This window comes from Camelina sativa, chromosome 14 (genome assembly GCF_000633955.1).
Source record: "Camelina sativa cultivar DH55 chromosome 14, Cs, whole genome shotgun sequence".
Taxonomy (NCBI): Eukaryota; Viridiplantae; Streptophyta; class Magnoliopsida; order Brassicales; family Brassicaceae; genus Camelina; species Camelina sativa.
Window position 1 is genome coordinate 2,178,533 of NC_025698.1, and position 16,024 is coordinate 2,194,556.

Genomic DNA, 16,024 nt, shown 5'->3' on the forward strand with positions numbered 1-16,024 from the left:
AATAAAGAAACAACAGCAACATCGCATGTTCTCATTTGAATTCTCCCAATGAGTCTTTCTCCGTCACGACCACGTTGTCTTCTCTTTTTTTTTACTTTTCAAATTAAGATTTACCCAAAGCGAAGACTTTAATTTTTTTGGGGCATGCTTATCCCGAAATGTGCCCATGTAATAATTAATACAAATCATCATCTATTACAAAGCTACAAAAATGTTTAAAGATCGAATAATAATAATAACCTTGACACAAAGCATTCAAAATTCAAACGGCACGAAATTTTTACTTTGGACAACTTAGATAATAACTGAAAAAAATGAAATCGAAGCCATATAGAAAAATGCTGATAAAATAAACAATTGATAAATATTATTAGAAAAATACACTTGAAGAACTAAAATAAAAGATGATTGAAAAAAAAAAAAAAAAAANAAGCGAAGACTTTTATTTTTTTGGGGGCATGCTTATCCCGAAATGTGCCCATGTGTAATAATTAATACAAATCATCATCTATTACAAAGCTACATAAAATGTTTAAAGTTCGAATAATAACAATAATAACCTTGACACAAATCATTCAAAATTTAAACGGTACGAATTTTTTTATTTGGACAACTTAGATAATAACTGAAAAAATGAAATCAAGCCATAGATAAATAAACAATTGATAAAAATTATTAGGAAAATACACTTGAAGAACTAAAATAAAGATGATTGAAAACAACAATAAGTAAAAAAAAACAATCACGGCAAAAGTTATATACTACTTTTGAATAGGTGGATTTGGATAGTGTGTTTTGATGAATTAGAACCGTTGAGATAAAGACACGTGGCGGCGTCTGATCTGAGTTGAAACAATGGAGACGAGTCCACCGAGTGGTGGCCTCATCTTTGACCTATAAGTCATCTCATCGTACGGTCTACGATAAAACTTGAGGAACTGAACGAACGTATCTCTAGGCTTCTCACTTTTGCTGACGTGTGATTCTCGCCGGAAGAAAACCGCCGGAGACTGGAAGAACGACGGTCGTGGTATCCGCGGGTCACGCAGTGTTCCGATGGAGTGACGATCGGTGGTCCTAGCTGGCATCGGCGTTGAAGCGAAGAAGCTCCTCCTCGGACCACCGAAGGGCTCGCTCCTAGCCGCCGGCGACGCGAATGAGAAAGAACGCGCGTTGAGAGGTGAGATGTACGCGCTCGTGTTGTGTCCTAGTTTGGATGATGACGTGTCGGTCAACGTGAGGCACCACGGTTTGACCGTGTCGAGACCGTCGCGAGATACGGTGAAAGCGAACCTAGAGGATGCGCAAGAACCGATCTTGTCCGTTGATTTGAGTGATGACGTGTCGAATCGGAGGGAGGAGACTCGTGATGGGTAAGATGACGAGAAGTCGTCGTAGTCAAACGAGTCTTGGAAATCTTGCATCGATACTATCATCGTGGCCGTTGAAAGATCAACGAATGTGCGTATACCCTACACGTGACCATAGACGATTAGTATCTTTGACTTAAACTTGATAAATATATAGTATATCAAGTTACGTTTTAGATAGGTGAACTAACACTTTGACTTAATAAGCATAACTACATTCGAATTGTGTATCAATCAATGTGAATAGGTTACGTACCTTCCAAAGGTAAGAGAAAAGAGAAGGAGGATCGATGACAAAGGTTTTGTAAAGGCGACAAGGATAATACTCTGCGACTATTTTGAGTGTAGTCACAAGTATGTTCATGAAAGCTGATGCTGATTTGAAGAAGCCTGCGGTTTCAAAACATGAAAGAAACATTAGCGAATCGTTTATGAGTGTAACGAATAAATAAAATATGTTGGTTATAAACTTATAAAAGACTACAGTTGACAATATTTTTAGAAAAATGCATATGAAAACAAATGTTGTAGCTTTAAAAAAAAAAAGATAAAAAGGAAGGTGTACTGAGGAGTAGCAGAGGATCAAAAGAGGAACATTTAATGAAAAGCTAAAGAGTACAAATCAGAGAGTAGTGGAGAAGCAAGTACTGCTGCAACTGGAACATAAGTAAATGCCAAAAATAACCTCAATAATTGAGAGTGTGACCGTGACTCTACAGGGACACTACGGACTTTTTCTGATCGTTACCTCTCCCACTTTCCTGCCGGAGNTTTTTTAAGAGTTTTTAAAAGTCTTGATTGAATAACAACATATTTTACCTAACTTTTAAAGTCATTAAAATTCTTTCAAAATTTTAAACCAATACCTCCTCCTTCGTTAACCGTGACAATATTTCCATTGAGGATAAAGAAGACAAAGTCAAATAGTTACCATTTTTTGAATCTTTTATTTCACTTTTTTTTTTTACCTTTATTTTGAAACCTTTTTTCCTATTAAACATGGAAAACGAGAGAGAGAGAGGGAGAGAACTTACTAGCATCGAAAAGGATGACAAATTGTTCGACGTTTCTGGACATGGTTGAGATAGCCACCTCTAATGTAAATACTACCAAACGAGTCAACCTACGAAAATTAAAAGGAAGTATAAATTAAGTTTGTGACAACGTTTTGATGTTTTAAAATATGATATAGATAATTTATACTTACTGTTTCTGCGTATGTAGCTTCTGATAATCTTGTTTAATGCGGAAAACCTAAGAGGTGATAATTTAGGTATTCAATTAGGTTTTTGTTTATGAAATGAATTAAATAACAAGTTCGTCAAAAGTGAGAAACATATATTATTAAGTTACCAAAACGGGTCTGCACTCGTCATCAAGACCAGCGACGTAGGCAAGACCTTCAGCAAGCTCCGCCGTGAACTCGTCGGCGATCAAGCTCTCTGTAATTATTACATATATATTAATAAAGATAAAACAAAAAAAAATTGAAAAAAGGAAAAAGGAAAAACAGAATCTTGAAAAATTAAATAGAAGAGGTTAAAAATAAGTGGGTGTCATAATGAGTGGATATTCACTTTAACGCTCGATGTTCAAACATGGGACACATCAAAACCCAAGAAAAAGCAAGCAACGAAACGTCTGTTTTTTTTCTTCTTCTAAAATTACACTAACACTGACTACACTAGAAAAAAAAAAATACAATAACCACTACTACTAGCTAACCAAATCTATTATCTATACACACACACAACACACTACATGCTTACTTTAAGCTTTATGTTTTCATCCTCTCGTTTTCATTATTTTAAAAATGTTAGACCGTTTTACAAAATAAAGCTGTCTACCTCTAAAGATGTAACGTACGCGTGTTCCGTATGGAAAGACTGCAAATATACGTTTATCCATATACATATACGTCCAAAACTTATATACAAAAACAAATATAGAGTAGAGAGGGAGAGAGAGAGAGTACCGATGCCAAGAGAAGATCTCCATGAAAGGCAAGACCTTAGGTGTTTAGCTGCTTTCTTCACATTGTCTCCTTTAATTCTCAAGAATCTACCAACACAAGCTCTGTTACAGAACTTCTCCTGCAATATTTTGTTAACAATCCAATTAAGTTCCCAACGACATGTTATTTCTTGAAAACATGTAACAAATAATTACTGAGCTATATATTAATTAATTAGTGTGTAAAAAAAACCAAACCTGTTTAAGAGTGAGAGGAGAATGTTTACGAAGGAGATGAAGAACAGCTTCGACTTTGTCGTCGTTCTCTACTGCTGCAGCTGATGAATGATGAGGATCCTTCATCTCTTTTTTCCCCATTTTTCGAGATATCAAAACACGCCAAAGATGTTTCCCTTTGTTACTTCTTTTTATTGTGTAAAAAAACAAAAGAGATTGCTTAATCAGGCCGTTGTAACAAATATACCAAGCTTGTTATTCAAGCGAGAAAGTGAGATAGAAAGAAAGAAAGAGAGAGAGAGAGGGAAAAAGAGATTTTGAAAAAAATGTGAAGTGTGATTAATTCAATGGTGAGGGATACACAGAGAGAGAGAAAGAGATTCCCCCCTTGTATATATTTTGGGAATGAGATAACGGCAGCTGACGCCGTTAAGACTACGCAAAGCACATATGTCCAGGTCAAAAAGGTCGTCATGCCGACATTATTTTATTTATACTAATCAAACTAGCAATTTTTAAGTTTTATCTTTTCTCAACAGTAAATGATCCGACTCAAAAAAAAAACGAATAATAAAGAGTTGGAAAATATTATTGATATAATATATATATTAAATAATAAATAAGGTTACACTACTCTTGAAAAATTTATCATTACGGAAATTTAAATTTTGTCATAATCAGATGTTTTCAATTAATTAAAAAATCTTATTTTCTCGTAAATATATATTTTTAAAAAAATAAATGAAATAAACATATAAAAGGAAAAGGAAAAAAAGGTCAAACGGCGTCAAGTGTTATACTAAGAACATAGAGAGGCAGCTTTGCCCGTTGGAACAGAAATTATTACAAGGATTCGACTTTATAATTAAAACTCGTTGAACTTTCAATAGTTTTTTAAAGCACTAATTTTGATCACATCAATCTCTCTCTTGCTCTCTTTTTATCTCTTTTGAATATTATGAATCTTATTAGCTATTTTAGCAGCTGCTGCTGGTACAACGAACATATTATTTTTTCATATTTTGACGTCTACTACAACAAACAAACTATTATTTTTATAATCAAACATCTAATTCAAGTTTACAACAAACGTATTACTCTTGGATTTTAAAACAAAGCATGTCAAATCAGAACTAGTCGAATTTGTTTCTTGTGGTTTCTATAATACTAAGCGTTTTTTTTCGTTGGGTGTGAAATAACAACATTGTATCTTACGTTTAATTTTGTTTCAGATACACGTTATTCCCATACGAAAGAATACCATTTACGTTAAAATAGCATGGTATATAGATGTAATTAAATTTTAAAACAAAAGCATCTCATTGTCTAAAAAACGGGAAGAAACGAACAAAATATTTTCCCTTTGATATATCTTAATTACACACATGCAGACACAAGCTGTATACATAACATATACGTGACAGACTTTGAAAGAGGAAACATGAAAGGGTCAATAAATAGGTTGATTGGGCAGATGATCTCTCGTGCTACGTATCGGATTTAATTCACAGCCCTTTTGTCCCCGGGGGTAGTAAATACCGGACCGGAGTATTTAACATTACAATTGACTAAATATGTAGTCTTAAAGATATTAAATGCGATTGCTTTACCACTTCTAAAGAATACAACAAACAACGACAAAAGAAGCAAAAAGCAAGCATCGGACCAATTAAAGTTCATTAATAACCCCTTTAAAGTAAGCTGCAAAGCTCCAATTAGTAATAGGGTTGGTTATGATTTTTGATAACTTTTTTTTTTTTCAAGATTAATCTCCAGAAAAATCATGTTAAATTTTGAAACTCCATGGTTAATATTACGAGAACCCAGGTAGCGGAACTTGTCTTCCTTTACCACTAAACAAGACGACTTGGTTTTTCATTCTTTATTACAATAAACCATTAATTTTTTCCTTTTTTATAAAGCTGTGATAAGCTGTGATAATATAAGAAAAATAAAACTAATAATCTTGAAACCCGACCATAATCACGACATTTCAACGTACATTTGTGAGTTAATAGTTTAAGAGTTACAACTAGATCATATCATTGGTTGTAGTACTATATATACAGATCATTAACCTTTTGCTTTAGATCAGATTCGAAATTTAAACACCATAGAAATCAACTTATTACGTATTGTTCTCCTTCGATCTTATGAAGATACCATCAATGTATTAAATATATATAGCTCTAGTAAAACGTTCAAATTTATATGATCTCACTAAAACTTTGTTTTGAAAAAGTTGTGATATATTTGACAATGAACTAGCTAGGTAGAACAGGTAGACAATTGACAGTCTAAGTTTGAAAATTTGGTTGTTGTTTTTGTGAATAGGGGTAGCGCGATCATTAGACCAGTGTAAATTTCTTTTTTTGACAAGCAAACTTCATATATTAAGTTATCGGAGCTGACTCTCTTCGAGAGAGAGCCAATTAGGTACCGACGAGCTTACATGGGAAAAACAAACACCTCGTGCTCTTGCACATTTCGCAAGTTTATCAGCATGGAAATTAGCCTCACGAGGAACAAATCTAATACTAAAACTAGCAAATCTATTTCTGAAATGAGAGAAGTTCTTCAATCCTGATGAAAAGGTCGGCCAATCTTCAATATTAGATGTCATCGTTAGGAGATCTGAGCAATCCGTAGCAAAAAGAACCCTATCCAAGTTTAAGGCCAATAAGCACTCTATAGCCCAAACAAGGGTGTCTAGCTATGCATGTAAAGGAGATAGGCTTCTACGCGATCCTTTTAGTCCCATGTGCATGATTCTATCACCGATAGACGCAATCCAGCCGTGTCCACTCCTATCCACCTCCGTATGCCAAGATCCATCGATAAAGCATACAAGGGAATCTTGTGAGATTGGGGTCACCAATGTGCCTGCTTCTACAACCATTGGTGGTGTGTCTCTATTGTTTGCTCTTCTCCAGACTTCTTCCTCATGGATAGCTTTCTCCAAAGTATCTTGCGGAGGCTCAGAGATATTTTCAAAAAAATTTTTGTTTCTTGCCTTCCAAATGTACCACATCACCCAAGGGAATATTCTCAAATTCTGGTCTAATGCACCAAAATCTCTACCACACCCATATAGATAATCGAGATTACTATATAGGGATGAGGAAGGAAACACCATAGGATGGGAAGGAATTGTCGACAAAGCCCACACTTGGCGAGCTGGTGGGCATTCAAATAGCATATGATTTATGGATTCCTCCTCTGCTCCACATCTAGGGCAATCTTTATCTCTACCAATATGGCGATAATGCAGGCGTTGACATGTTGCCACGCACCCAGTCACACATTGCCAAACAAAATGCTTCAGCTTTCGTGATGTTTTCAGCTTCCATGCTTGCGCCTTCAGTGTCGTAACACTAGGCCCCTGAAAAGGGAGGTCGTAGACAGGGCGAGAGATAGCCCTTGCGGCTTCATAGCCAGACTTAACTGTGTAATTTCCAGACTTTTTCAGAGTCCAAGAATATCCATCTCTCGAGGCTTTTAAACTCGGCTTGATTCCCAAGATTAGGGTAATTTCTTTCGGGGGAAAGAGTTCCTGAAGACGTTCCAGTTTCCATTTTTTTGTACTGAAGTCAATAAGGGTATTGACACAAAGCAGGGGGTCTTTCTCACTAGTTAAACCTTGTGGTGGCCGTGCTGGCGTATTAGGGATCCATGGTTCAGTCCAGATACACGTATTAAATCCCGAGCTTATGGTCTTACGGATCCCGTAGGAGAGAACATGCTTAGCCGCTAACATGCTTATCCAACCATACGAAGGTCGGTTAGATACTTGTACCTCTAGGGGACTACAACATCGAAAATATCTCCCCTTAAGAACTCGACAAAGGAAGGAATCTGGGTATCTCAACAACCTCCAAAGCTACTTTGCCAAAAGTGCAAGATTAAATTCTTCTAGTGTCCGAAAACCTAGTCCGCCCTCCGAAAGCTGTGTACACATTTGCTCCCAGGAGATCCAATGTAATCATTTGCTATCCGCTTTATTACTCCACCAGAAATCGGCAATCGCACTAGTTAGTTTTGAGCATATAGCTTTTGGTAAGAGAAAACACGACATACATATGTCGGAATTGCTTGTGCCACTGATTTTATCAGGACTTCCTTGCCCCATTTTGATAGAGATTTTGAGGTCCATAAGTTAACCCTCTTGTGGAGTCGATCCCTCACAAATGCAAAGACTTGTGCCTTTGATCCATGAATCTTCTCAGGTAGTCCTAAGTATATACCCATTCCTCTTTCTTGTGATATCCCAACAATAGATTTGATCTCTTGACGTGTATGGGATGGGACCTCAGTTCCCAACATGATGAAAGATTTGAAGAAGTTGATTTCTTGTCCGAACGTCTCGCCATAAAAGCGAATTATATCGATAATCTCTTTGCACTGTTTGGGATTGGCTCTACAGAAGAATAAATTGTCATCGGCGATAGACCAATGTAAATTATTATGTGAATGTGTGAAATAGGATATAGCATGTCCCATGTACGATCCTCTAGAGACAGAATAATGATAAATATACCGTCGTCTAACTTTAAAGTTTAGTCCCGATAGTATTTGATAAGATAGAAAGGATTTCATTATATAGGAAGTGGAAACGACATATACATATCAAAAGACTCAGTCTTTGACAGCCAACAGCAACGAATCAAATATTCGTATCAAATTACAGTGTACCTTCAAGTAGAATGTATTGGCAGCTTGTGTGTGTGTGTGTTTTTTTTTCTTTTTTTCTTTTTCTATATCGGCCACAAGAAGTTTTACATACAATATATCTGATTGATACCATAGCACATCACACTCCTTTAACCAGATATCAATTTTGGCATGATAGATTTTCTTTTTTTGACATCAAATGTATGAATGATGATGGATAAGTAAATGTAATATCGTGGCAACGCTCTAATGTCAATTTGGTCACATTCGCACCATCTGTCAATCGTTTTTATTCTCTGAACAAATATCTTCCGTGCTTTCACAACACACATATTCCGGTTTTTTTTCCAACAAATATTTCTAAAAATACAAAACATACTTATTTCAATTTGAAAAACCAATAAAAAACAAAAGCATGCAGAGATAAAAAGCTGGAGGAAAAGAAGAAAAAGCACGTGAAGAAATAGTTGAATGGGATAATTAGACTGTCTATCTAATGGAAAACTATAATCAGTTACTTATACATAAATTTGTATTCGTACTTATTTAGTTTTATTATTATAAGTGAATCCTGTGAATCTTTGATGTCTCTTCTGCTTGAATCTACGTATGTTTTTGGAAGAAAACTAATAAAATATTTTATGGGACGGGACTAATTTATTTTAGTAATATATATATAATGAGACGACTTTGAGTTAAGTTCAAAGTTTTCATTATTAATCGCATGAAAAGTCACTATGATTATGTTTTGTTGGTTCATTTATAGCACACTCAAAATTTTAAATCATAACTTAAACTTGATTGTATCATTAAACGACGACCTTTAATTCAAATATATAGTTGACAAATCGTTCTGATCTATTTTCATCTTAGATATAAGTAGATATTGATTTCATCCATATACAAACTATATCATTTACCCCAAAAATTATTTATTCCAGATCATTTGGTCTTGAACTTCACTCGGTGATTTGTTTAAAGGTTTAGTTGAATAAAGCTTTATTGGCAAAACAAATTTTTAACAAATATTTCTATGAGGCGAACAACTAATACGTAATTACCTTTCTTCTCTTAATACTAAAGAAAATAACAATATCCAACTCATAAGATTAATATATGCAGTATAACATTTCTTATGATAATGAATTAGTGATGATGTACAAAACAAAAATAAGCGACAATAAGATGTTACAAAAACTTACCCAAAAAACCCAAGAATATATAAGAGTAAACATGATTCAGAATTTAACGTTACTAATCGACATACAAACAAATCAATGTCTTGGAAATAGACTGTGTTTGTTTTCATCACGAAACGAAGACCGACAAATATTCCTGATTACTGATTATCTTCTATTCTTCTGAGAAGAAATTGACAACATATATAGAGTAGTAGTAATAGATTGAGAAACAGTGGTGACATTATTATTACAGTAATAATTGACTTAACGTCTTTTTGTAATACTATAATTTTGTTGCTCTGACGCCAATATGTCAACAACAACTCACGTGAGCCCCCCTCCATCCCAAAGTCTCTTATTACTTCTTCGTATTCTTACTACACACATTTCTTTCATCTTTTACCAAACCTCTCCTACCAAGCTCGATTTCATCGTCCTCTCTTTCTTGCCTTTTTTATGGTTCTCATCTCTCATTTCAAATTTTGAAATTGGGCAGTGACAAGAGACAATGATAATTTCTGAGTTAGTGGCGTTAGATTACCGTTTGAATTTTTTCATCATTCCACATTTTTATATCTCTCTGATCAAACATATCTATGCTTATAAATATTGTTATATATATTTTAATTCTTATGCCAATAAATAAGAATTCCGAGCACTACTATATATATATCCGTGACTCATCTCATCGCACATCATATATATTCTAAGTTTCTAACCATAGAAAAACCGCAATGAAAGGACTCGAAATAGATCATTATTCATCATTAAACTTTCAGGAAAAGGAAAAAAAAAAATAGAGAAGGGATTATAAAACGTATCGAAATCAATATTTTCATCAATATAGTTTGATTTAAATCTTCATGTTGTTTTCGCTATGAACATGTTATCAATAATATACATATCCATGTTTTCTTTAGCGATAGATATTTTAATTATAAAAACCCCTATCCTAATGGGCTTTGACACTATACTTCTTCGGCCCATAAGCTTATTATTTTTCCGATAAATTATTTGCCTGATTCGGAAGTACTGTAATAATAATAGTCGAACTGAACTCGTGGCACCTGGGTTTTGTTAAAGAGCCTTAACTAAACCGATTTTGTGTTATCTAATCGCTTAATCGAGATATCGATTTCAAAACTACACTGGGGTCTAATTATCAAATCAACAAGTATAGGGTGCGATTTCAATAACGGTGGATTAACTATAAATAAATCCGAATGGAAAAAAAAAAAAAAAAGTTCCGTTTTGGTTTCCTCATCTTTTTTTGTACCGCTCCGTTGCGCCTCTTTCTCTTTCTCTCTCTCTCTTCCCCCTTTCCTTCCTCTCTCTAGCGGCGGAGTTACATTGTCGGCCGCCGAGGAAACCGGCGACAGTGGAACCTTTAAGCTTACAAGCTCGTTACATCGATCCCCAAAAGATTCATCATCGATAACTTCCATTTTCATATCTTGAATATATATAAAAAAAAAAAAATCGGTAGGATCGGGGCTCGTCTTGTTTCTCATACCCCCGGATCCGGAGATTTAGGGCGCGTTTTGATGTTAATCGAGTAACGATTTTATCGATTTAGGTATTTCATTATTGATTCGGTCTCGGATTTTAACGGGGATTAGGATTCAAAGGTCCTTACTTTGATTTTGTTTAGTGATCGTTTAATGGAACGGGGTGGTGCTTCTGGTGAGCGCTCACGGATTGCTGCGAATACTCCTCGGATCTTGAAGGATGGGGTTGGTAGGACTGTGTCTTCTTCTACTGGAACTCGGCAGATGAAGAGATCCAGAATGCTTGTTAGTGATTCCGAATCAAGTGATGAGTTTATGAAGCCACCTCCACGTAGAAGCGGCGGCGTTGACTCCAAAACCCTTGCAGCGAAAGAGAAGTCTGCTCCGAAGAGGGACAAGGCTGAGCATGATCGTAATGTGTATGTTAGGAGGAGGAACAACGAGGCGTCAGGGAGTTTGATGAAGATGAACAAGTTAGATGTATTCGAGTTTGATGAATATGATGGCTTTGATAGTGCCAATTTGATGAGAAAACGCTTTGATAATGGCCCTTTTGCACCCAGAAGGGCTGATACTAGTAGCATGGGAAGATCTGGATCAGGCAGGGGCGGTGTATTTGATAGGAGGAGAAACACATTTTTAAATGGCACCGGTAGTATGAACTCACAGTCACAGGAGGATGATTCGAGTAGTGAATCTGATTCTGATGAACCAATGAGGGTTCGGCTGCAAGGGAGAAACGGTGTTCTGAAGGTGAAGGTCAACAATATGACAAGCACCCTTGCTGCTTTAGTCAATCACCAGGACGCAGATACATATGAGAGACCGCCCTACTCTAGGAAGGCACAAAAGCGTGAGGATGTTCTAGTAAAACCAACCTTTAGGAAATCAAATAATGTAGACAATGATTCAGAGTCAGAAGAGAGCGATATGTCGAGAAAATCTAAAAGGAGGAAATCAGAGTGTAGTCAACCGAAAAAGGAGATCAATACCAAATCAAAATCAACCTTTCTTGAACCGGTGAAACCTGGTGCGAGAGAGGAAAGAAGAGGAAGGCGTGGTGGTGGAACAGAGAAGCAAAGATTACGTGAGCGAATTAAGGGAATGCTTACTGATGCAGGATGGACGATAGACTATAAACCGAGGAGGAATCAAAGTTATCTGGATGCTGTATATGTAAACCCCTCAGGAACAGCATATTGGTCAATAATTAAAGCATATGATGCACTTCGGAAGCAGTTAAAAGACGAGGAAATTGATGCCAGGCCTAGGAAAGATACTGCTGCAGTTGCTTCAGTATCGGAGGATATTGTGAACAAGTTAGCAAGGAAGGCAAAGAAGACCCGGATTGAGATGATAAAGCAATGGAAAAAAAATTCCAGTGGTAGTGATAGTCAAAATGATAGTCAAAACGAAAGTGATGGAGGAGCCTTCACTGATATCCCTGAAGAGAGGATACGTTCATCCATAAAGCTGGGTGGGAAATCAATAAAAAAAGGAAGAAATGGAACCGGTTGGGATGATTTACACACGAAAAGTAAAAGGTCATTATATTATAATAATGCAAGGCTATCCTCTGGATCAGATTCACATTATCTACATGGACGAAAAAGCAAAAAAATTGGAAGATGTACTCTGTTGGTGCGTAGTTCTAAGGATAAAAAGAATCCAACTATTGACGGGTTCAATCCATACTCCGGCAAAAGGACATTGCTCTCTTGGTTGATTGATACTGGAGTTGTCCAACTAAGACAAAAGGTCCAGTACATGAAGCGTCGAGGTGCAAAGGTGATGCTGGAGGGATGGATAACAAGAGAGGGGATTCATTGTGTTTGCTGCAGTAAAATCCTCACAGTTTCCAGCTTTGAGATTCATGCCGGGAGCAAGTTATGTCAGCCTTTCCAAAATATTTATCTGGAGTCTGGCACTTCTCTTCTTCAATGCCAACTCAGGGCGTGGAATATGCAAAAAGATGCTACGAATCTTGGTCTCCATCAAGTGGACACTGACGGGGATGATCCAAATGATGATGCTTGTGGTATCTGTGGAGATGGTGGAGATTTGATTTGCTGTGATAGTTGTCCATCAACATACCATCAAAGCTGCCTAGGTATGCAGGTATGAATTAAGCAAATTCTTACCTGTTTTGACCTTTCTAAATTTTCTTTCTGTTATTTGGTTTCGAAATTAACTTTCTTATCTGTTCTCATTTTTTCTTGTTTATATTCACGTACTTGTATCATGCTTTGATTGTAGGTGCTTCCTCCGGGTGATTGGCATTGTCCAAATTGCACATGCAAATTTTGTGGTAAAGCTGTGGATTCTGGTGGCGAGGACGGGAATCTTTTTTCATTACTTTCCTGCAGCATGTGTGAGAGAAAATGTGAGATATTTCTTTTTTTTTTTAGGTTGATTTAACTTGAGATGAACTTATATTGGTAAGAATGATGATCTCACTTAAATTTTTATTACCCCTTTTGTAGATCACCAATCGTGCATGAGTCAGGTGGAAGCCAACAGGGTTCAGTCTTTTGGTTCAGCTTCTTCGTTTTGTGGGCCTAATTGCTTAGAGGTATTGACTTCTCTACTTTCCTCAGTAATTTGTTCTCTTACTTTTTGGGTCCGTTTTCTTCTTAGAGTAGAGGATGATTATGGACATTTAAATGTCATAGGAAAAGGTTATGACTTATTAGCCTCATGTGCGATACTCAATAAAGTATCATGTTATTCTTCTTAAACCTCATTTTCACGTTTTGTTATATTGCTTGTGCATCGTACAAAACTCTTGTATGTGTAATAGCATCAGTTAAAGCTAATTCTATTGGTGTTCCTTTTTATATAATCTGTTTATCGAGTGAGAATTTGCAATTTCTGTATTTATACGATTGTTAGAGCCTTTTTAATCTATTTGCTCAACAATCTCCATCGGTCCCTTTTCTCTTCGTATAGCCATATCTTAACAGTACTTTCATCATCTTTTACAGCTCTTCGAAAAGTTACAGAAGTATCTTGGTGTCAAAAATGAAATAGAAGGCGGCTACTCATGGTCTCTTATACATAGGGTGGAAACTGATTCAAATACAAACTCTCAATTGTCGGCACAAAGGATCGAACATAATTCAAAGCTAGCTGTTGGGATGGCTATCATGGATGAATGCTTTTTGCCCATAATTGACAGACGGAGTGGGGTAAATCTGATTCGCAATGTTCTTTATAATTGTGGGTAAGTTGTGTTTTAGTTTCCTTTTATATTCATGCTAAAAATAGTATAATCTCTTCAACTCCATTTGATATGGAGTTTATACAAGCATGGAAGAGGATAACTGATTATCCTGAAAGTGAATTGAATTTGGTATCTAGTATGAGTTGAGAGTCAGAGAACAACATGTCAGCTTTAATCAATGTAAACTTGTCAATGTGTCGTTTGTAGATGTACTGAAGTAAAGCTGCTGTTTGTGTCTTATCAAGTTTGATACGTTATTGTTACTATTAGTTTGGTCTTTGTTGTACGTTTGTTTGCAACTTTTTTATTAGATGCACTTGCATGGAACTTTAACCGCCTATAAATTGGGTTGCTCTTTACTGCCTATACTTGGTTCTATGTGTTGACGGCCTTCTGTATGCAGATCCAATTTCAACCGTATAAATTATACTGGCTTCTTCACCGCTATCCTAGAGAGAGGAGACGAAATTATATCAGCGGCATCTCTCAGGTATCTTCCATCATCTTAGTCAACATTTTTCAATAAGAGTGGCTTCTTATCTAGCTTTGTCAGAAACTCATTGGAAACCAATTGTCACTAGTGGGATACTTTTGTAACTCTTGCACTTTCCTTCCCCCCTTAGTCCTTGAACAACTGAAAGTTGTTTATTTGTATTGAATTTTTATTTATCACCCTCGTTGCTATTACTCTGAGTTCTCTGGTTCTCTAATTGTCTGTCTTCTGCCTTTTCAAATTGGTTGCTGATAGGACGAGGAGGCCTTAAACTAGCTGTGATTTAGAAAAACATTTAGATGCAAGTGATTGCACATGATCATACATTTTAAGTACTTGAGTGTTTTCTTTCCATGTTAGGTTTCATGGTATGCAATTAGCGGAGATGCCATTTATTGGAACCAGGCATATATATAGGCGTCAAGGGATGTGTCGTCGCCTTTTTGATGCAATTGAATTGGTAAGCTCGTTGAACTATATATCAACATATCATTGTTGGTGGGGACCAGATGCTTAAAGGTGCTTTTTCAAAAAAAAAATTAACTTTTTGTTTATCTTGTTTTAAAAGGCTATGCGTTCTCTCAAGGTTGAGAAAATGGTTATTCCTGCCATTCCAGACTTCTTGCATGCATGGACTGGTAACTTTGGATTCAGTCCTCTTGATGATTCAGTTAGAAAAGAGATGAGGTATCTGAACGCATTGGTATTCCCTGGAATAGACATGTTACAGAAACCGCTGCTCCATGAAGAAAACGTTATCGCTGCAGCTACAGGTGATACCAGAAAATCAGAGATTGAGACAGAAAAGAAATCAGAATTTGCCTCATGTGTTGAAATTGGTCCATCCTCCGTTGAGGGTGATGAATTGATCGCTGATGCTTCAAACTGCTACAAGAATATTCTTGTTTCAGATGAAGCGAACATTCCCATATCAGTTGAAACAGCCATGGACACAATTCCCAAGCCAGATGATGAGTTGAGGAAAAGCTTGTCTGGTGAAGAATTTGGCATTAGCTCTTCTCCTGGTCAGATTATACTAAAGTCTGCCACTAAGCCCGTAGCCGGTCATATATGTGAAGATACAGGATCATCATGTGAAGACCGCCTTACGGATGTGAATGTCCAAGCTGATGCTGGTTTACATTCTCAGGAAATCCAACAAGAATCAGCCAAATATCAGGGTGAAAGCAATCTCTCTACATCTATTTCTGGTAGAGTATCATCAGATTTGAGCTCAATCACTCAAGAAGCCAAAAGTGAACAAAACTCTTCGAATTTAGATGGAGTTCCTTCATGTAAAGACAATAACATAGTTGGACCTTGTGCCGAGTTGGCTGAATCGAAGGACAATGCATTTGCGGATGGGTTTCTTTTGTGAGAAGAGAAGA

General features: G+C 36.4%; 2 protein-coding genes across 5 annotated transcripts in view; one reads left to right on the plus strand and one right to left on the minus strand.

Moving 5' to 3' along the window:
* LOC104739074 (SEC14 cytosolic factor-like) lies at nt 673-3,930 on the minus strand. Its single transcript, XM_010459321.1, has 7 exons — nt 3,582-3,930; nt 3,346-3,463; nt 2,724-2,812; nt 2,578-2,624; nt 2,405-2,493; nt 1,627-1,760; nt 673-1,472 (listed from the first exon to the last, which is right to left on the minus strand). The coding sequence occupies exons 1-7, from the start codon at nt 3,699-3,701 to the stop codon at nt 804-806; spliced, it is 1,266 nt and encodes a 421-aa protein (XP_010457623.1). The 5' UTR covers nt 3,702-3,930; the 3' UTR covers nt 673-803.
* LOC104739076 overlaps nt 10,648-16,024 on the plus strand; it is a 7,286-nt gene continuing 1,909 nt past the window's right edge. Inside the window, exons 1-8 of one of the 4 annotated variants that reach the window (XM_010459327.2) lie at nt 10,648-10,988; nt 11,064-13,038; nt 13,177-13,303; nt 13,404-13,492; nt 13,905-14,143; nt 14,547-14,633; nt 14,997-15,096; nt 15,205-16,014. In XM_010459327.2, the coding sequence (XP_010457629.1) occupies nt 11,074-13,038; nt 13,177-13,303; nt 13,404-13,492; nt 13,905-14,143; nt 14,547-14,633; nt 14,997-15,096; nt 15,205-16,014 (3,417 nt within the window). In that variant the 5' untranslated portion in view covers nt 10,648-10,988; nt 11,064-11,073. Of the gene's footprint in view, nt 13,039-13,176; nt 13,304-13,403; nt 13,493-13,904; nt 14,144-14,546; nt 14,634-14,996; nt 15,097-15,204; nt 16,019-16,024 lie in introns of those variants that run through there. The other 3 variants (XM_010459324.2, XM_010459326.2, XM_010459323.2) reach the window with 3 other exon arrangements.